This window comes from Megalobrama amblycephala, linkage group LG16 (genome assembly GCF_018812025.1).
Source record: "Megalobrama amblycephala isolate DHTTF-2021 linkage group LG16, ASM1881202v1, whole genome shotgun sequence".
NCBI classification, from domain to species: Eukaryota; Metazoa; Chordata; class Actinopteri; order Cypriniformes; family Xenocyprididae; genus Megalobrama; species Megalobrama amblycephala.
The window spans coordinates 38,058,416-38,081,519 of NC_063059.1; the positions used below are offsets into that span (position 1 = coordinate 38,058,416).

Consider the following 23,104-nt stretch of genomic DNA (forward strand, 5'->3'; position numbering starts at 1 on the left):
GTTTGTCAGTATATATTTATCTTATGCTGTGGTTACTGGTGGAAACTAAGTCTTTGCAAGAAAGTTATGGGTTCTGTTGCTTGACCATTTTGAGGAAGTCACACAGCAAGATAAACAAGATGCTCAACGATATTATTAACCCTATAAAATCTATCATATTTGATACACAAAAGGCCTCTATATCAACATGATCAAAACTATCCTAACAAAACTGTTACACAATCTGCAATATGCCTTTTTTGTCATCTGATTAATAGTTTAGACATTATACAGTTTTTTTCGATTGCTAAACGACAGTGAGCACAACTGGAGCTACATGTGCAAAACTCTAACTACAGTCTGCACTACCAACAGTCACCTGAGCTAAACAGTTAACACATGACTCAAAACAGGCTCATTGCAGCCAAACACTATGCACAACCCTCACTAAGATAACACACACTGTCACTCAGAACACACTGAGTGTAAAAACACTAGCATCAAACTCCAACACAGAAAATACAAACTTTTCATCTTTACAGTTTGAACAATTTCAGTGACTTCATACAAAGTAATATTTTCGTCAAAGAAAAGAGTGACATTCTTTCACGTGATTTATTTAAATTTTTATAACATAACAGTTCTTTAAGGTAAATGAAAATGAGCAGTTTGCTTCAATAGTCTGTAGTAATTTATGGAATTACAGTAATGAGAAAAAAAAGTACATACTGTAATTCGAACAAATAATTGAGGGGCTAATCCTGCAAAATTGCAATCAGCAGTGTTTGAAAGGCACAAGGCTGAAATCTATTCTGTTTTGAATGTGTGGTTCACAGTTTTGACAGCAGTGTGTTAGCATTTGAACAAAGTGCTGTAAATCCACAGTGTTGTGCAGGTTGTGGTTAAAGTCATGGGATAAGTGTGTAGAGTTTTGAAAACTGTGTTCAAGCAATGGAAAACAAACTAGAGTTTGGTCCACATGAACTGCTGCTGTGCAGACTGTACTTAGAGTTTTGCACATGTGACTCCAGTTGTGTCATTTAGCAATCGAAAAAAACTGTAAGAAGGCAAAGTAAAATACCTTGTAGTAAAATTGTAAACATGTCCAGAGAGAGAGCGCACTTCACACACAACTTTGCTCCACACAACATTACACGATACAAGTAAACTCAGTAACGTTCAGACACATAACAGAATTGATTTGTTAATAAAGTGATGTGATAAAATGTCAAACCTGTTGTTCTGTATTTTGCTTTATGTATGTTTTCATACATTTTTTTTTTCTTTTGGGACATCAATTCACACAAATTGAATTAGGTCAACTGAAACATTTAGATTTTAGAATTTTTAAGTTGGAGATTTTTTTTTTTTTCTTTTACACTGTATAAAACCTGCAGAAATTCTGTTTTTTTATTTATTTATTTTTTCCCCCATCATTCTGGGGAGGGCCTCTGGTTACAGAGCAGACCAATCACAGCTGTTGTGGTCTGTGTAGATGTGACACCAGTTACTGGTTCTGACTAGATCAGGCAAACAGCGAAGAACATCAGTTACTGCAAGATGAGAGGTTTACTCTTACTGATTAATACTCTGTTACTGCTGGAGTCAACAGAAAACAAAGAATATGATAAACTAAACCAACATGAGAAAAATATTATTGACAAAGCAATAGAAGAAGCCAATGAGAGACATGGGAAAAACAAACACATTGATTTTGACTCCATCTTAAGCACTGTAAGTTATTTAATTCAAATGTTAAACCATTATCATATTACTGTCATTTCTCTGTTTGTTTTGATTTCTTTGTTTTGTTTTGTTTTGTTTTAAACATCTTTTACATGTATGGTTTTTATCTTTATTCTTTATTTCATTGTATTCTTTACATGTATCTTTCCCCATGACAGAATTATGACAAGGGCATGATTAATGTGTTATTAAAACCCACCTCGTGTGACAAGGCAAGACTGTTTGTCCATCGGAAAGACTGTGAAATCCAAATGAAGGCTACAGTAAGTAACTACTCACTCTCACAGAAGGATTTTAATTGCCTGAATGCCTAGAATACACTTAAAAAAATGCTTACAGTTTCACACAGCTTTGATATTTTTTTTCAGCCTCAAGTTTCTTGTGTTGAATGTCATGGATCAATGTCCTGTTTTCTTCTCAGAGAACAAGAAAAGGTACATCAGATATTAGTCACATACTGAGAACAAAGTCCTTACCATCATGATCCAACTTTTTGTTGTTAAGATATTCCTGCACTATAAAGGTTTTAATTGTTCTCATTGCAGATTAAACAGACTGTATCCGAATGTTTGAATCCAATTAGAAGTCATATTCCTGGGGAAGCACATTTATTGAATGGAGATGTACAATGTGAGCAACAAACTAGGTGTCTGTTATGCTTCTGAGAAATAAAATTGATCAAGTATCTTTGCAACTGGTCATATGAATTAAAAACTAAAACAAATCTACTAATGAAATGTAACCTGTAAAATTGACCTTTCAGGCCAAGTTTCTTTATATAGAATTTAATTATGAGGATTAATGTGTTCAGTTTTCTCAATATGTTTCAATGCCATGATGTAATTTTGAGAGAAATATGGAAAGAGTAGCCTTCATTATGTCCTTAGTGATGAATAACGTCAAATTATTAATTGTTTAAGAAGTTTTAAAAATGTCTAAATATTCTTCCTAGAAAACATAAAATTGTCCCCAAAGTTTCCATGAAAATGTTACAAATCTGGATTTTTAGGCAATTTTTTGGCACTGAATTCGAGAGGTCCAATATACCTGTAAACAGATGTCCTGCAGTGTTACACTGTTATTCAGTTGTTTCTAGCACTTTTATTGACTTTTCTTGCAGGAATAATATTTATATGCTTTTGAAAACTAAATGTCCCCAACACTTGGGCCAAAGTGTCTCATCTCTGAATTTAACAAATTCTCTGAATTTAAAAACGGTTATTATATAACCATGGTTCCCTGAGAACAGGGAACAAGACTGTGTTTGAATTACGCTTTAGGGGAATGTCATCACGTGAACCAGTGTCAGCAAGCAATTGTCAAATCTCACTGTGGCGACCAGGGCGGGTGAGAGCCGTGAGGGAACGGTGCGAGGCCGGTGTCGCGAGAGTTAATGAGCTCCACCTGGGAGGTGCACCGGCCTTGAGTCTCTCACGGAGGAGCTCCGGAAGCATAAAAGGAGGAGCGACGTCAAGGATGAGAGAGGACCAGGCCTGGACTTTATTTTATATTTTATTATGTTTGTGTGGCCAGCAAACATCCGCGAGGGTCTGCCGGCATTACTTTCGTTTTGTTCTTTGTTTATTTTATATTAAAGTTATGTTGAATGTTCGCCGGTTCCCGCCTCCTTCTTCCCGTATTTACGAACTGTGTTTCATTGGTGCTGAAACCCGGGAGGAAGGAGGGACAGCGGACTCACTGCCGGCTGCCCTCAACCGCCATCGCATGGCACCGTGAGGAAGAGCCTCTCAGCTGGCTGAGGACCGAGTGGCAGTGTGTCTTGGAGCCGGACCCAGAATTTTATTTTTTTCTCTCTTTTTCCTCTCTCCCATCTCTCGTCCTGTCGCTCCCCTTGCTTCCGTCTCCTTTCTCTCGTCTCGTCTGTCCTTACCACCAGGTGCTGCGGCCGCCGAGACAGGCCCCCGGGGGGGAGTAAGCGCAGTCGCGGGAGTACCCCCAGGCCTGCAAGGGGCGATGGGGGTATGTGGCGACCAGGGCGGGCGAGAGCCGTGAAGGAACGGCGTGAGAGTTAATGAGCTTAATCAAGCTTAGCTTGATTGCTCCTGTCTGCCTCGCTGCTCAGAATGGTTTGCATCTGTAACTCTGTATAGCTTTGTTTTGAATCTCTTACTTTCATTCATTGTTGCTTATATTATCATTACCTTATATATAGTATTGCCTACCACATTAATCTGACGTCGCTAGCTTTTAATCTTTGAATCTAAATCGCTATTACAACACGTTTGCATCTCTCTACCTTGTTAACTTGTCATCAGTCTCTTGTGCGCTCCTAAACACGACGAGTCATGTCAACCTCTCCCTCTATTGCAAGTTGTTCTGCTTGTCACATGTTCAATATAGCTTTCTCTGTCAGCAACAAGGGATTTACATGTCATAAATGTAGGGAAATAGTCAGGTTGACAGAGATAATCTCAGAATTAGAGACATGCATCCAAACCTTAATCGAGGACAGTAAGAATGCAAGGGCTACAGATACTGTTTTGGATGCGACTAGCTTAGTAAACTTTGTACATTGTTCGGTTCCGGCTGTAGAGCCCGCGCAGCAGTGTACTTGGGTAACCGTGAGGTGGCCTGGCTGTGGAAAACACCACTCTTCCATTCCAATAAGAACATCAAACAGGTTCTCCCCACTCAGTGACACACCCACTGAGAATCCTGTTGGAAGTGCCCTAGTTATTGGCGATTCTATTACACTGAATGTGAAAATAGAGACACACCAGCCACCATAGTCACATGTTTGCCAGGAGCCAGAGCACCAGACATCAAAGCAAATTTAAAAGTGCTGGCTAATTCTAATCGTAAATACTCTGAAATTATTATTCACGTCGGCACTAATGATGTTCGACTTCGCCAGTCGGAGATCACTAAAATTAACATTAAAGAGGTGTGTGAACTCACAAGTACAATGTCAGGAAAAGTAATCTGCTCTGGCCCTCTTCCTGATCGTTGGAGAGATGAGATAGTTAGCAGATTATCATCACTCAATGGCTGGCTGTCTAAGTGGTGTCCGCAGAATAATATAGGTTTCATAGACAATTGGAAAAGTTTTTGGGGCAGACCTGACCTGTTGAAAAGAGATGGTATTCATCCATCCTGGGATGGTGCTGCTCTTCTCTCTAGTGATATGGCACATAGTCTTAGAGCTGAAACATGACAAACTACGGCCTAGGTCTGTCCCAGGAAGCAGACAGACTGGCTAAACCGACCGTCTGCTAGCTGCCTCACGTTACAATAGTCAGATAATTCCCAACATATAGAAACTCTTACACCTAGATATTATCACATAGAGACTGTGTCTGTACCCCAAATCAGTAAAAACAAAAAACTTTCAAACCCATTTAATGGTAAAAATTTAATTGACGTTCAACAAATAAAAAAAATAGAGATAATAATGATAAACACACAGTTAGAGGACAGTGTGATCTGTGACCATAGCAAATTTGGAGTCTCTAACTCAATCCCTCTAGCGCCACCAGCTGTCCAAAGTTGCACTCATGTATATGTTAATAACTTTTGAACCATAAGGGTTAGAAATTCTTTTTTCCGTGATTCCTTGGGTCAAGACGAATCGATTGCTCCCTATGACGTCATTTTCCGTCATGACATTTTTTCCGCCATTTTGAAACGTACTTTTTCGAACTCCTCCTAGGCCATTACTCAAATTTTCACAAAAATTGAACCAGATCATCTTCAGACTATGCCGACAAAAAGTTATAGAATTCAAGTTGATTTCTCAAACCTTTTTCGAAAAACAAGCAAACAAATTTTATGTAGTGCTTGCAAAAATAGACTTAAGACTATATCTCCACAACGCATTATCGTATTCAGACAAAACTTAGTACATGTCATAACAAGCATGACCTGAGGCGACATGCAGTGTTTTGGCGCAGCACAATCTACTGGTGCGGAGATATGAAAAATAGATATTTTTGCTTATAACTTCTGATAGGTTTGTCCAAATCCAAATAACTTGTCCAAATAACTTTTGACTCTATTAACCTATTGTAATGAAACTGGTCTCAATAGATTCCTTGGGTCATGCTGAGAACATAGATATCAAATTTGCCATAGTTGGCTGAACTTCCTGTCCGCCATATTGTTTTTCTTTAAAAACCTACTTTTTCAAACTCCTCCTAGACCGTTGCTCCGATTTTCACAAAAATTAATTTGTATCATCTTCAGACCATGCTGACAAAAAGTTATGGATTTAAGTCGATATGTCAAACCGTTTTCGTATACTGAAGCAACGAATTTGAGGTATGATGCAAAACCGACTCTTGAAGCTGTATCTCTGCAATGCTTTGGCATATTGTCACCAAACTTTGCATGAGTCACTGTCACCTTACTTTGACCATACCACAACAATTTGGTCACAGCGCCAACTATTGGTTGAAAGTGATGCTGCCTAAATGTTTTAATTGCTCAGTGTTGCAGTAAGTCTGATGATCCCAGCTGTGCTGGGATGACTTGTTGTGCCTTCTTTGTGCTTGGCCCTGATAATTGCTGCTTGCAGCTATATTTGTAAATGATATTATCACAGACAATATTCTAGATGTGCTGTGTTTGACAGAATCTTGGCTAAAACCGGATGATTACATTACTTTAAATGAGTAATTAACACAATCCTCGTCAGAAAGGCAAAGGGGGAGGTGTTGCTGTAATTTATAGTAATATTTACAGTATTAGTCTAAAGCCTTTCAAATATAATTCCTTCGAAGTGATGGTACTTTATGTAACTTTATGTAAGTTGACATTTGTGCTGGCTACTGTATATAATTTGCTGATTTTCTATCAGAATTAGTACTAGCTGCAGATAAAGTCCTTGTTGTTGGTGATTTTAATATCCATGTAGATAATAAAAAAGACTCATTGGGATTGGCATTTACAGACATTCTAAACTCTTTTGGAGTTAGACAACACTGGACTCACTCATTGTCGTAATCATACTTTAGATCTAATATTGTCACATGGCGACATCTCAGATCATTATCTAGTCTCGTGAATACTACATTTAGTCAAGGCTGCTAAACTGCCTCCCTGCCATAAATATGGTAGAACCATCACTTCTACCACTAAAGATCGCTTTATAAATAATCTTCCTGATCAGTTTCATCATCTTAGCCTACCAGACAGCTAAGAAGACCTCAATGTTGCAACAGAAACTATTGCCTCTGTCTTTTCCAGCACATAAGACTCAGTTGCTCCTTTGTGTTTAAAAAAGATTAAGGAAATTAATCCAACGCCATGGTACAATGAGCACACTCAGGGCCTAAAGGTAGCAGTCAGAAAAATGGAGTGCAGCTGGAAGAAAACAAAACTAGAAGTTTTTCGCATTTCCGGAGAGAGAGAATGATTGAGTGCAGAAAGGCCTTAAAACTGCTAGATTGGCCTATTTTTCAAAACTTTTAGAAGAAAATAAGCACAACTCTAGGTATTTGATACATTGGCTACATTAACAAGAAATAAAGCTTCAATTTCTAATGTTTCCAAAGAGCACGGCAGTAATGAGACACACCAGCCACCATAGTCACATGTTTGCCAGGAGCCAGAGCACCAGACATCAAAGCAAATTTAAAAGTGCTGGCTAATTCTAATCGTAAATACTCTGAAATTATTATTCACGTCGATCAATCTACCCTGCGATCTACTCTGAGCAATGCTGTTTGTTTGTCATTCACACCCATCAGTTTCTGTGGGCCATACGTCTGTATGGGCCATTTGGTTCACACCTTTACAAACACAGAGTTGATTGCATCTGAGGCGAAGTCACAATGTAAATGCATCTAACTAAAGATAATGAAAATACACATAATCTTTCAATCCCTTCTCTGATCATTTTTGATCATAAAACAAACTTCCATAAATCATGTATACAGCATGCTGCATACAGGTTTCATTACTTAATGTAATGACAGAATAAATGTTTATGATGAAGACTGCATCCTCCTGAATGCTTGAGTCCTTTCATTGTGGTCTTGAGGAAGTGGTGGATAGTGTTGTTTTCTGTGGACGTTCAGGCACGTTCAGCTAGGTGGCCAGTGCAGTGCGGCCTAGGCGTTGGTCGTCTTTGGTCATCATCTCGAGTGCTGAAACACCTGCAATCACACAAAAGAGAAAAGGGAAACGTATCTTGCCAAGGAAATTATTTTAATCAAATAACACTTAACTGCTCCTAAAACTGTCCCTATTTAATATTGGCAGGACACTACTATGTTTATCAGTGGATGTATGTTTATGTCTTCGTCCTCAGGCGACAAGCTAGAGCCTAAAAACCCTAGTCCCGCCATTTCTGGACTCTGATAAACACTACTGCCATCTATCCCTCATCTCTAGGTAGATGTTTCAAATCCCACTGTCTCACGTCGATCCACTTTTCTTTTCTTTGCACCTTAACTGCTCCATTAGCTACCAAGAGATCCTGATGTGGGCTTTTCCACCTGGATTCTCGCTGTGACCTGAGTTTTTTTAATTGTTAATCTACCATGGTCCCCCTTTGGAGGTGTCAAAACTTTATCCTTGGCATTGTGTACTGCCAGGCTGAGTCTTTCATCAGTTTGGACAAGGCTGTCAGATGTTAGATTTCCATTGGGCATGGGCCGGCCTGTGACATGTTCAAAGACGCTTAGTCCTGTTTTCCTGTGGTCATCCTCACTGCATTGGTCGTCTTCATGCAGTTCAACTCCATTTGTCATCAATGATGTTTTTTCTTTGTGCACTTCATTCTGCATCTGTTTACTGTCTGGTTGTCTGTCTTGCTCAAGTTGTCTTAATGCCGCTGTATGTGCACCTCTCTCCTTTACGGCTTGTTTAGCAGGACCGTCTACTAGGACATCATCTTTGGCTTCAGTTGTTGAAACTTCTGTGTATGCTTTCACCTTATTTGCATACACATGGAGTACATCAGTTGTTGGATGAGATGTCACTAGTTGGTGCTGCAGAGAGAGGTTCTTCAGTTTTCCTGCAGCTCAAAAGCTTTCAGCAGAGTCTGCTTTTGCTTGTCTGTCAGCTGCTGAAACCTCTTCAACAAGTTGTCCTCATCATCACTTTGATGTGTTAAAATCAACTTGCAATTCTTCATTGTTGTTCACACGGGCATATTCCAACCAAATTTGTATGAAGCGTTCTTCATACTCAGCAACACTTTCTCCTGTCTTCTGCATGCATGAGGTAATTTTAGCCCAATTAACCTCTGCAGGTTTCAGTTCAAACAAGAATGTTCGTACAGCCTCCCATCCAGCCTCAATGTTCACTTGAGACTCACCAGTCCTTCTTTCAACACTTTCTGTTAATCTCTTTTGGTCATTGTCCCTTAAGTTCACATTAACAATCATCACTCCGTCAAGTGGGTGTAAATTGTAGATTTTTTGCAAACGCTGAAGAAATTGCCAAGCTTTCCGTGGTTGTTTGTACACATCTGGCAAATCTTTTGACCATTTGTCAACTTGCTCTGGAGTAGCTGGCTGGTATGTTCTGTGTGGAACATATTTCTTTACCACTTTTGTGACAGTTCGAGTTCGTCGTTCACCATTTTCCTCATACTCCTCCTCATTGTCAATTTCAACTTCAGTCCTTCTGTTTTTGACAATTATAGGAGCAAGCCTAACCTTCAAGTTGTCCTTTATGATATCATCATTTGTGTTTACATCGCTGTCAGAGTTCACTGTGGAACTGCTGTCACTTTCTCCAAGCAGATAAAGGTCTTGCTGATCCTCATTCTTCTGAAGATCACTGAATGGATAGAGAAACTCTTGTTCTGCTTTGCTGCTAGATCTTATGCAATGACTCTTTTTTCCAGAACAGTCTTTTGATTCCAATCGTTTGGAAAGCAAATTTAACAACTTGGTCTTCTCATTTAGTAGTCTTTCTTTGTCTTTCTTTTCATTCTGCAATTGTTCAGCCAGTGCTCGAACCTTTGCTTTCTCTGCTTTGTTCTCACATAGTAATTTGTCAGTCTCACACTTCTGTAGATGCTGTTGAATTTGTTTGACCAAAATTACAGACAAGCCATCTCTGTTTGTGTTTGCTCTTGAGCGCTGCATCTTTCCATAAGCCCTTTTACAGTTTTTTACAATCACTTTGCTGCTATTTTCAGAACCTTGATGTCATTTTTCACAACTCTAGACACAAAACTCACAACCAATGATCAAAATGTACATTTTTCAAAACTCTAACCCTTTTCTCAATTGCTTGGATACAATACACATAAAACTTAGATCATTTGTTCATTCAACAAAAATCACCTGTTCAATATGACACAACTTAACATCAAAGTACTACTATTTCAAAAGGCAATTCACACATTACATTTCAAATGAGTGTCTATTCATTTCCTTACAATGATCTAACTATCAATTGATATAACTGCTCAAAATGATAAGTAACTGTTGCATTACTCTTAATGCATAGTTGTATGGAAACAGAAAAACAATCTTCCATACTTACTGTAAATCATGAAAGTTTCAGGTTTATGAGATTCATTGTCACCAATTAGCGTGGAGCATGAACCAATTAGACTACAATATCCATGGATGTAGCCCAATATTTTATCATAATGCTTCATCAGACACTGTCTATGGCCCCAAATACTGTACCACCTTCTCACACTGCAAAAAATGCTGTTCTTACTTAGAGTTTTTGTCTTGTTTCTAGTCAAAATATCTTAAAGTTCTTAAATCAAGAAGCATTTTCTTGACAAATAAAAATTATTTTCTTGTTTTCAGGAAAAACCTACTTAATTTTGACTTATTTTTCCTGAAAACAAGAAAATAATTTTTACTGTGCTTCTTGAAAATGCTTCTTGATTTAAGAACTTTAAGATATTTTGACTAGAAACAAGACAAAACTCTAAGTAAGAACAGCATGTTTTGCAGTGCACTCCTGTTTTGCTTCTTACAGTACAAGCAAGTACGTTGAGGAACACTGCATTTGATGTTTTACAGTACTGTCTTTTCTTTTCTATTTCATAGCTAATTATTTTTGCTTTGATTCAAATAAACCTATGTTGTGATTGTACTGTAGTGTTTTGCATCAATATATTACAAACTTTGTTCAATGATTCCACTGTGTTTGTAGTATTTTCTCTACTACTGCAGTACTTTTACAGAGTACATGTAGTTCCATAATGAAACCTGTATCACCTATTTTGTTCTACAATATTTAATGATTGTACAAACAATGACACAGTGAAACTATCGGTTGCTTGTGTGTGGGTGATCTATAGTTATGTTTCAATGGTATTTCACAGTAAATTTGTGTTTTGAACCAATGATTGTGCAAGTGCAAGATTTCTTTAAAGATATGAATGCACAATGCAATGTTTTGAACATTAGACAGCCTGTGTTACAAGTGATAACCGTTTTGAGTTTTGTGTCTAGAGTTTTGAAAAATGACATCAAGGTTCTGAAAATAGTAGCAAAGTGATTGTAAAAAACTGTAATGTCCGGCAAGGCCCATTGTCCATTCTCTGAGTGCCTAATGTTGTACTTCTGGCAGATGTCACCCTGGCACTTCCTTAGTCCCAGCCTTTTGTCCAAATATTCATTCAGATTTTCCATCATCTGATCAATAGTAACATTTGGAGGTTCTGTTCCATGTCTTTCTGTTGTTGGTCTCAATCCAGGGCCATTACCCTTGTTTCGTGCAGACTCAGCCATGGCAAGTACAGGAGATGTACCCTCAGAGGTGTGAAACAGAACAAAAGGTGTTAGAGCCGTTAAGGTGCTTATTCAGATTTAAATTCTCAGAAATCTTTTAGACTGACCATTTCAGATACACAGACAAATCAAACATGTTTCCAAAATACAAAATTGTGCATTATGGATTCTACTTGTACTCCTAACAAGTTTTCAATATTACTGTTAAGACAAAACATTAATTTTCAGGCTAATTTCCTTGTTTCATTTCTAAAAACTTCTGACTGAAAAGATTTGTTCTATTCTTTTTGAGTCTTAGCTCACAAGGCTGAGTTTGTCTCTTAGACAATTTACTTTAGATCTTTCCGTATCTTTCATCGGAAGGCTAACCAACTTATAGTTCCGTGGCTTTATGTTATCATCTTCTAACCCAGTTAGAACATTTATTTCAAAACTAAAATAGTGGCTACTAAATTAGCACCCAGTCAAGAAATTATAATTCTTGCAGCAACATCAGTCCCAAAACATTCTATGGTTTCTGCAGTCTCTGGATGAATGGACTAAACTGTTTCTTTAACAATTTCTACAGACACAAAGAGAAAGGACCAAGCCTTTGCTTCTACAATCTCTAAATGAACAGACCAAATTGTTTCTTAAACAATTCCTACACACTCCAGAGAAAGGACCAAACCGTGTACTATATATCTGTGGCTCCTACAATCTCATGAGAATGAACTAAACCTCTTCCTTAAATGATTCCTACAGACTAAAGAGAACAGGGCCAATCTTTAAACCTTATATCTATAGCTTCTACAGTCTCAGGAGAATGAACTAAAACATTTAAAAGGTTCCTACAGACTCATTAGAAAGGCCCAAGCCTAAAATTCTCAACAGTGCTAAACTGTATGTGACTACACTACAAATTTTACTGGTCTACTTATTATTCCTCTTTTTTTTTTTTTTTCTTTAAGTTCTTTTAAGAGAGCTGATAAGTTTCACTCACCAAATTAGGATATTTGAGACAGAATCCAGTTGATTCAAATAAATTGTATCCACCGATGCAGTCTGTTGATCTTCAACATAAAAACTGTAGAATCTCCAAGACGTTTGTGTTCACTTCTTGTTGGAGTTGGTGAGTTCTCTTCTTGTCAGTCTCTCCTGGCTGGCTCGCCAAATTGTTAGATTTTGCTGTATTTGGCCGTGCAGTCGTTTGGGTGGCTCGCCAATGTATTAGATTTCTCTAATACATAAAATAAGTAAGCTTGACCAGAGTTCTTGTGGGGAGAAGAATTTATTGAAGGTAGTAGTGTAGCACAGTTCTTCAGCAGCGATGTTAGCGTGTCAGCCTTCAAAACATCTTAACCCAAAGTTCTGTCTGTGGGACAGAACTTTATACATGACATCAAAAGGGCTACAAACAATAGAACACTGTTAGGACCTCCCACAGGAGATCATTCTACCCTGTGATCTACTCTGAGCAATGCTGTTTGTTTGTCATTCACACCCATCAGTTTCTGTGGGCCATACGTCTGTATGGGCCTTTTGGTTCACACCTTTACAAACACAGAGTTGATTGCATCTGAGGCGCAGTCACAATGTAAATGCATCTAACTAAAGATAATGAAAATACACATAATATTTCAGTGTGCTCTTTGTAACCAATCTTTCATTTGAAGGCCATGTTACTAGCATCTGTAAAACCGCATTGTTCCATCTTAAAAATATATCTAAACTACGACATATGATCTCAATGAAAAATGCACTCTGCTCAATCCTAGGATCTACTCAGTGTGTGATTATTTGCACTGAGGAGGCTGTGTACTCCAAAAGGAATCCAACAAGGAGAGTATATAACAGCCTAGGGGCTGATCTAATAGGGAGGCCTCAGAGAGGCCTTCAACCACTGACCAGCTTAGGGAGCTAAGTACTATGCAGGACAACCCTCAACTGAGGGGAGTACAGAGCTTAACATAACAGATAGACTATACTGTAGGCACAGAATCATGGAGGCCACATAAGGGCCTGCCACATGATACAAATTCTAAATATGTAGAAATACATACAGCAGTCTTGTTTCTAAAACCAGCATGCATCCAGTCTGCTTAAGAAATGCCCAGGACTGGGAGAGAAGCTAAAGTGGGGCCTGTGAAGGCCACACACCTGAACAGCTTTGCTAACTGAACACAAATGCGAGGAGGCCCAAAAGAGGGCCTGCAACTTCTAGATACGTTGCATCAACTCACGGCAGGGTTCTAAGTAGAGTAACCATCATTCTCAAATGAGGTTACCTAGTTTAACTCAACTTGAGCCATCATAGCACCAGGTCATGTACTCAGTAACAAAACACCTTCTACTCTTAACTCCCTCGAGTCGGAGGTATCGCCGGCGATTCCACCTCGGTTTTTTTCTTACCAGTGTGAAAGAGACTCAAAATACTCTGACAATGTTGCACATACAATTAAGAGTTATACACCATTTTAATCTGTGGAATATCTTCTTTTATTTGTGTACAATCAGAGTAAAAACAAAATGTTGTGCTTTTTGCAAAATAAAGAAAACTAACATGATGTGTAATCTGTCGTCTCCCTCTGAACGAAGTCCAATCTGATAGTTCTCAGAAAATGAACTTAATAAACTTAATGAATACTAATCACAAAAAATAGACTTATGTCTAAAGAAATGTTGAAATGTCAGGTTTTAAATTGTGTAAGTCAAATCGAAAACAAAAAAATGTTTATGTAATCTGTATGAAAAGAGACACATGTCAGACACCCGTGATTCAGCTCATAAATCCGCTAATGCGGCCATGCCCACGGAGTAAGCGCTATTCAGATGCAAATTCTGAGGCAATACATGTATACATCAACTCAATCGTGTATTTATTGTCTTGAAAAGTGTTTATCTGTATGTTAAAAACATTGTTAGTGATCTCTGGAAGCCTCTGTTAGTTCCTGGAATGTCACATGGCCTGTTCTTCTTTAGGAGGCATTTGTGGACAAAAGGTGTACAGAGCGCCCTCCGGCTGCAAGTATGAATTGAAAACGCAGTATCCAGCGTTGATAGTGATGACAATAAAGATGAAATAAATATTACTCCTCTGTATAGAAAATTGACATAAACATATGAGAATCCATCAAAATTTCTCTAAATGTATGCTTTTAAGCACATTAAGAAATTACAGTCAATATAAGATTTTAAGAGTAAAACAGAGGTCAAAATGTGAAGCTTGAGTCTTAGATCTTTTAATGATGTATGGTTTGTCAACTGCACATTAACATTTAGGCTATATATTATAACAAATATAGTAGCCTATATGAAATGCCATAGAGGTAGGAATGTTAGAATGCTTTGCATCACAGAAATACATTATATTTTAAAGTATATTAAAATAGAAAATCATTATTTGGTTAGAGACTTGAGACTTCTTTTAAAAACATTAGTAATGCGTCCAATCTTTTGACTGGTACTGTCATTTAACATAGGCCTATACAAAATTTTCTTCACATGATGTGCAATAATACGTGCATGAGATCACAAAAATCAGTTTGTTTGTTTTTTGTCAAGAGTGGACATTAATCCTGTTATCAGCATGATCACAGAGGGTTTTTTCACAGCCTACCTGACTGAAAGAGCTCATTAATATGCAGGTCATTAGAGGTCATTATGCAAATCTTTTGTCTTCTCAGGTGTGAATCACAGCATTATTCATGATGATTCACGCCTCCATGCATACTGTGTTTCTTTACAAAAAGTGTCTTACAAAATGTAAATCAATGTAATGTTTCATATGAACGAGTAGGCAGGATAATTTTTATATAATTTTGAAGCAAAAACTCTAGTCTACAACCATCAATACCCAGAAGTCGTGTGGACACAGATTTAATATATTTTTTGGCCTTATTTCAGTGACTTAAGTTTTTTGTTTTTTCAATAACCACGCATAAACGTTATTCCTTCAAAAAAACAAACATACATGTTCCTCACATGTTATTGTAGCCTAGTTTATGCTGAATACAGTGTAATGACACTTTTGTCATTAATATGTTTATGAACAACTGAAAAAAGCACAAATGTCAGGGCATGTCAAAACTTCTCAGGGCCCTAAAAATCTTCAGACCCCAGAGGGTTAAGGAGTGATGAAGAGAGAAGGCTTCATCAGCCTTGCATTCGCTCGAGAAAAGGGTGAGAGACAGCCGAGAGAGAAACAGAGAGTGAAGTATGGATATATTTCTAAGCATGGGGATTCTTTGTCTAGAATGTAAATGTCTAACAGAGAAAGGTTCAGGGAGAACTACAACACTCATCATTGTAGGTCTTATGTTTTCTCACACTAGGGAATATAGAAAACACAACATGAACATCACATTACTGTACCATTGACAGAGGCATCTGCGTTATCAGAAGGAAACACACTTGAGCAGTTTGTTGTTAAGAGATTGAAGGCCTGGTTGAGAGTCTCTGGTGACCTGCTTTATTTGTCTTCTATCTTCTGTTCTACTCAGTTATAAAGTACTTCATACCATCCTTCGGTGGAAAATCTTACATGGCTTTCCAAACCATGAGGGCCTACCACACTGTGCACATTGCCATGGAGTTCAGGGCTTTGGAAATGACAGGAATATTACTCTACAATGGCCAAAAAAATAAAAATGACTTCCTGTCTCTGGCACTGGTTGATGGAAATGTGGAGCTCAGGTAAGTAACCAAGTGAATATAGGTTTGGAAAATTACATTACAGATCTGTTGGACCATTACTGATCTCTTAACTATTTTAATTTGTTATGATCCTATTGAATGTCTCCTACATAAAGGTTTAACACTGGTTCTGGGACGGCTTCATTGATCAGTAAGGTCCCGGTAAAGCCGGGACGCTGGCATCAGCTCGTAGTAATACGTAATAGGCGTAATGCCATGCTGAGTGTGGATAATGAGCCGAATGTTGAAGGACAAAGTCCCCCAGGAACAGATGGACTGAACCTGGACACAGACCTTTTCATCGGAGGAGTGCTTGAAGACATGATAGCAGAGTAAGAAAAGCTCCAGACTGCCTTCAAATAACACTAATAAGAGCCTCTTTATCTTGTTAGAAGTCATAATGAAACCGTATGGAGAAAAATAACCTAAATTACTGAGCATGTTTAGAACCTGCCAGAACAACTAATATGACTTAATAAGATTGAGCAGAAATAACCAAATCAAATTAGCATCAATCAGAGATGTTGTGAAACATTACTTGAGATCTAATTGAATGTTTTTCTATGTGTTCTCAGTTAGGCAAAGAGTGTCTTTTCTCAATAAAGAAAAAAATGTTTTTTTTTTTTTTTTTTTATAATTTCATGCTGTTGTTACATTTTCCATGTCATTTGAGAATTGAGATGAGCATTAAGGAAGGAGAACTAACAAAATGATTGGTTTATTCTTGCAGTGTAAAGGAGAGGACATCAGTTTTAACAGGACTTGTGGGCTGCGTCCGCATGCTGGATGTCAACAAATTTGCTTATAACCTACAAGAGAATGGTGGCAGCGTTCTATATGACTCGGCCATTGGCGAGTGTAGCAACAACCCCTGCCTGCCGAATCCCTGCAAGAACGGAGCCTCCTGGCATGACAAAGAAGCTGAGATGTTCCACTGCAAATGTGTCAACGGTTTCTCTGGTGGGTGCACAAGTATTAACTTTTACTTATGTGTGTATGATCTAATTTTTTTCTGTGCCACATTAAAGATGAAGTATGAAAGTTTCAAACACTTTAATTGGTTAAGCAAGTGTTGTCTCAAAAAAATAAATAAATAAATAAATAGATTGTTGTTGCAAAAATGACAACTTTGACCTTTAACTACACTCCTTTTAATAATAAAAGGTTCTGCAGTGGCTCTCTGTTCCAGTTCTGAATATCTGGACTTGACTGTATTGATGAAAGATTCAGCAGGGCAAAGTGTGCTTGTCTAATACATTTTTAGCCTTATGGGTATGTAAGACAGATGAGTGTTATTCAACGATTCAAGGCAGCAGAGGTCTTGTTAGACTTTCACACTATTCACTATTTCACACTATGGTAAAAATTCCATCATAATCATATTTATTTGGAGTACTCACTTTTGTGGCCAGCGGTTAGACATTAATGGCTGTTTGTTGAGTTATTTTGAGGGGACAGCAAATTTACACTGTTATACAAGCTGTACACTCACTACTTTACATTGCAAAGTGTCATTTCTTCAGTGTTGTCACATGAAAAGATATAATAAAATATTTACAAAAATGTGAGGGGTGTGCTCACTTCTGTGAGATACTATATATTACAACAAATACCGTAATGATGTATAAGTAATTTTCATTTAATATATATTTAAATTATGTTTTCCCTTGGCTATAAACCACACCCCCACAAACAGGTGCATCTCAAAAAATTAGAATATTGTGGAAAAACACAACATTTTTCAGCAGTTACTTAAGTGAAAATTTTACATTTTCTAGACTCCTTACAAGAAAACTTAAATGTTTCAAGCATTTTTCACATTTTAATGTTGCTAATATTATCGCCTACAGTTAAAAAACATGTAAAAGATCACATCTAAAAATGTTATAAGATTTAATTTCAAGTTCTATTAAATGACCATTCTCAGGGTATAAATACTAGGTCTAGGTCAGTAATCCTAACAGCAGTCATGGGGAAGTCTGCTGACTTGACAGTTGTCCATAAGACAATCATCAAGACCCTCTAATGAGGGTAAGCCACAGAAGGTCATTGCTGAAAGAGCTGGCTGTTCGCAGAGTGCTGCATATTCATGGAAAGTTGACCGGAAGAAAGTGTGGTAGGGAAAATTGTACAAGTGAAAGGAATGGCCGCAGGCTTGAGAATATTGTCAGGCGAAGCCAATTTAAGAACATAGGAGAGCTTCAAAAGGAGTGGACTGAAGCTGGAGTCAGTGCATCAAGAGCCACCACACACAGATGTCTTCAGGAAATGGGCTACGACTGTCACATTATACGTACCAATCCACTTCTGAACCAAAGACAATGTCAGAAGCGTCATATCTGGGCTAAGGAGAAAAAAGAACTGTACTGTTGCTCTGTGGTCCAAAGTCCTCTTTTCAGATGAAAGTAAATTTTGCATTTCATTTGGAAATCAAGGTCCCAGAGTCTAGAGGAAGAGTGGAGAGACAAAGAATCCAACTTGTTTGAAGTCCGGTGTGAAATTTCCTCAGTCTGTGATGATTTTGGGTGCCATGTCTTCTGCTGGTGTTGGTCCACTGTGTGTCAGTCCAGAGTCAACGCAGCCATCTACCAGGAGATTTTAGAGTACTCCATGCTTCAGTCTGCTGACAAGCTTTATGAAGATGCTAATTTCCTTTTCCAGCAGGAATTAGCACCTGCCCACAGTGCCAAAAGTACTACTAACTGGTTTGATGCAGTAATTCCATGCCAAATGCCAAAGGAGCCCCAACCAAGTATGGAGAGCAAGAATGAACATAAACTTTTCAGAAATGTCATTTATTTTGTATTGTAAATCCTTTTTTGATTTATCTTAGGAAATATTCTAATAATTTGAGATACTGATTTTCTGATTTTGATGAGCTGCAAGCTGTGATCATCAAAATGAAAACAAAAAAGTTTGGAAATACTTTATGTCTAATAAAACTAGAATATAAGTTTTACTTTTTAAATTAAACAAAAAAAAAATCAACTTTTACTTGATATTCTAATTTTTGAGATGTACCTGTATGTGTATTTATGCATGTTGTCCCCACAGATAAAGATGAGTGTGAGGAGCTGAACGGTGGTTGCCAGCAGACGTGTGTAAACACACTCGGGTCATACCACTGTGAGTGCAGAATGGGGTTCCTCATACATGCTGATAATCACACATGCATAGGTAAGATCTTAAAGGCACACACACACACACGCATGCTTACATACACACATATGTATCATGGAGAAGTCTCTCTTTGTCTTGAGTGGCATCTTTTTATTACTTATAGTGATGCATTCTGGGAAGCTCTGTTAAATCTGCTAGCTTAATCTGCTAATGTTATCACTCTAAAGCTAAAGTATACTTTGTTTTTTATGCGTACGCTAGCGTATGCGTACAGTTCTAAATTAGTGGTTCCCAACCATGTTCCTGAAGGTCCCCTGACCCTGCATGGCACTGGATCTCCTGTGAAAGCTCTGGGAGGTCCCTTCATTTGCACATCTGACTATCTGTGACTTCAGGAGGGTTTGCTGTCCAGACCTGCAAAAACCCATCTGGATAAAATCTGGATATGCAAAAAATCTGATTGTTGCTAGCAGTCTGAACATAGCCTTACAGACTTGTAGTGAGTTTTCCTCTAACATATCTTCTAATAATTACCTGATCGTTTTCTCTCTCAGACATAGATGAGTGCGAGTCTGGTGAGGCTAAATGTGCTCACGGCTGTGTGAATGTACCGGGATCTTTCCGTTGTGTGTGTAGTCCGGGATTCGAGCTTGACGCTGATGGGAAACAGTGCAACCGTGAGTATAAATACACACACATTAATATATTTTGAGGATTAAACCTAAAACACTTATCATTTAATTATCATATTCTCTTATATTTTATTGACACATGGAATTGGTTAACTGGAGCCAAACAGTCTGTGATCACTAAAAGACAATAATAAACAGTCATTATTCAGGTGAAGTCAGTTCAGTGTTTTTTCAGTTTGGTTCAATAACTGTGTAGAGTTCATCAATTATGGAATGAGTTCAGTTTATCTATAAAGCAGCTCTGGAAAAAAAAAAAAACAGTGATGCATTCAAATCAATAATAATGCCAAGTAGATCATTCTATTGTTCTGTTGATCTCCTACATTGTCCTGTAAAACCTATATCCCTTCAAGTCTTTTTAAAGCAAAGCTACAGTTTTGACAGACTTTGCTTTTCTAGTTAAAAGTCACATATATATTAATTTATTTGACTTTGAGTTTATTTTTATTCTATTTGGTCATAATCAAATTTGGGAACTGAATTGAATTGGAATTTAAAAGGCATTCTAAATTCATTGCTGAATTGTGCACAAACCTAATTTTCATCTATCCATCCATGTGTCTTTTTTTCTTCTGTAGGGTCCTCTGATTTTCAAGATGTGGAAAACACGGATGGAATTGAGGGATTTTACTGTATAAAGCGGAATGTCACGTAAATTGGCAAATTGTTCATGAAGTCATTATTACTATATTGTGAAGGAATATTCAGTTGGGGTGATGATGTTGTTTTGTTAATCTAGCCACTGTAACAAATAAAAACCTAGGATTGTTTTGATTTTTTATTTTTTTTTTCCTATGAAATTGTGGAGATTTTCAGCCCTGGCAGCTTTTAGATACCGTCTATATCTAGACATTCTGTGTTAAAGAAATATTATTTCTTATGTGTTTTCAATTAATGCCACTGCTTATACATGATTAATTTTGTCGATCTCATGAGTTACAGAGATTTCCTTATATAACTTTAAATCATGAAAGATACACTTTGTTTTTGACATATATACACATATCTGTGTGTAAATCAGTATTTTTATTGTATGTATAGATAACAGGCTCTCTACATTTATTGCTACTCAATATACCCAGGTGAAAAAAAGTACATTTCTATAATGTACTTAAAGTGCTCTATTTTCGCATACTAATTTTGTACTTAATATACTAATCCCCTGTTTTACAGACAAGGCTTAAGCTAGTCCTAGACTAAAATGCATGTTTGAGCTGTTTTGACTGAAAGTATCTTGCACTGACATATCTTAAAATATGAGAGCCATTATTTTGTCTCAAGATGCACACCAGGAAGGTTTTTTTCTAGGGTACGTTTATAAAAGCTACTTAAATACCCTAATTGAACAAAGGCCTAACCCTGGCTTAGTCTAAGCCCTGTCTGTGAAACCAGGCCTAAAAATTCTTCTTTAGTACTTCTTAAGATCATCTTAAGAACATCTAAGTGTACTCAACTGTGCTATTTTGAGACACCATGAAATATGAACAAAAATGTGTTTTTTTAACATACTATCTCTGTATTTACAAAATGTATTTAGTTACTAATTATAGTAAACTTGAACCCATAATGTAAAAAGTAGCACATTTTTGTTCATATTTCATGGTGTCTCAAAATAGCACAGTTGAGTACACTAAGATGTTCTTAAGATTATCTTAAGAAGTACTAAAGAAGAATTTTTAGTATATTAAGTACAAAATTAGTGCGCGAAAATAGAGCACTTTAAGTACATTATTGAAGTGTACTTTTTTCACCTGGGTATGATGCTTTTGACAGAGGGATTAGGGGAGGAAGACAAAGTAATAGCTTATAGAGAAAGTTAACTGCTTTTTAATAATGTAAGGTGATGGACTGAAGGGTTCAAGCAGGCCGCTGCCCAATGGAGATCATGCCTGTAAGGGTTAGATTTTGACTGATTGGCATGGAGATGTTTAGATAACTAGTGAGCACAGGCCCCCTCTTTCTGTCACTCACTCAACATGTCCTCCAACCAATATGCCCATATAGGTCATTTGTCACGTCTCTGAAATACGACTCATAGGAGCATTTGCTAAAGTTGCGCCCCTATCGACAACAGGACACTTTAATTTTAATGCATTGTTCCCTTTTATCTGCGTCATATTTTGGGTTTCACGTAGCTCAATTGGCAGCCCATTGCAATATACAACATGTAATCATGTGATCATACGATCATGGGTTCGATCCCATGGAATGCATGTGCTCATTAAGTGTATATGCACTATAAATCACTAAGGGTAGGTGTAGGGGTGGGGTATGTGTAGTTGTTAATAATAAAAAATGAGTTTTGCTAAATGGAAGTAAGACAAAGGGGCTGTGTAACAATCCACACATTGCATTTAAATAAACACGCATTTTAAGTGGTAACAACGGTAATGCATCATTTCATGACGACAGATGTAACACGACACTGTAATTATTTTTACACCAGCTAAAGAAGCATGACTTTAAAATGTAAATATAGGTCGTAATAAGGTGCTTGAAAAAAAAATAGGGTCATTTTATGGAGGAGTCTCGATAAAATGACAGTCTCGCAAATACCGTGAGATCTTGTGAATAATGCTTCTTTCTGTAGTCAAAGTCACTAGGCCTGGGAGGTAGATAAAATGTTTCCAATTAAACAAACATTTATGTACGTAAGGTGGGCATATTAGGGGGGGGTGTTGAGGAAGACCAATGTGGAGAAGATGAACCACAAAGTGTGCATATATGATAACAGGAAGTAAAAAGCCTTACGCGAAATGTTTATTCAATCAACTTTGAAAGTCTTTGTTCAATGATAAATTAATATGTATGATTATACTGAATAATACTGTTTTACTTGGAGCTCATTTTGTAGCTCTCTGATGTGTGTTTTGGTTGTAAGAGAGACTACCCTGGCCTGGATTGAGATTTCAGACAAATTTTATTTCATTTTTACCATTGAGTGGTCTTAAAGGGATAGTTCACCCAAAAATGAAACTTCTGTCATTAATTACTCACCCTCAATTAAGGTGAGTAATTAAAGACAGAATTTTCATTTTTTTGGGTGAACTAACCCTTTAAATTTACTGGTACATTTCCACCACATCTGTCTTTCCACCTCTAAATGAGTGAGGTTCATTCTCATGTTACGCAGCACGTTTGAGCTTCTGCAAAACGTTTGTTCTCGCACGTCATTCAGGTTTGGTTGAGCTTCTGTTTATGTTCTCTGTTGCTGATCAA

The 23,104-nt window shown here is 37.5% G+C and overlaps 2 protein-coding genes across 2 annotated transcripts in view; both read left to right on the top strand.

Annotated features, from left to right (window-relative positions):
* The window catches only part of LOC125248560 (NACHT, LRR and PYD domains-containing protein 12-like), a 1,264,817-nt gene that overhangs the window by 617,714 nt on the left and 623,999 nt on the right, over positions 1 to 23,104 (top strand). The window lies entirely within an intron of this gene.
* On the top strand, positions 1,522 to 2,186 carry LOC125249454 (cystatin-like protein). The gene is made up of 3 exons (XM_048161757.1): positions 1,522 to 1,713; positions 1,884 to 1,988; positions 2,094 to 2,186. The coding sequence occupies exons 1-3, from the start codon at positions 1,540 to 1,542 to the stop codon at positions 2,184 to 2,186; spliced, it is 372 nt and encodes a 123-aa protein (XP_048017714.1). The 5' UTR covers positions 1,522 to 1,539.

Bases quoted from the DNA above. Each gene is read 5' to 3' on its own strand.
- LOC125249454 (XM_048161757.1), top strand. From the start codon at position 1,540: ATGAGAGGTTTACTCTTACTGATTAATACTCTGTTACTGCTGGAGTCA. The intron at 1,714-1,883 runs GTAAGTTATTTA...TCCCCATGACAG, and splicing joins TTGACTCCATCTTAAGCACT to AATTATGACAAGGGCATGAT. The intron at 1,989-2,093 runs GTAAGTAACTAC...ATTTTTTTTCAG, and splicing joins AAATCCAAATGAAGGCTACA to CCTCAAGTTTCTTGTGTTGA.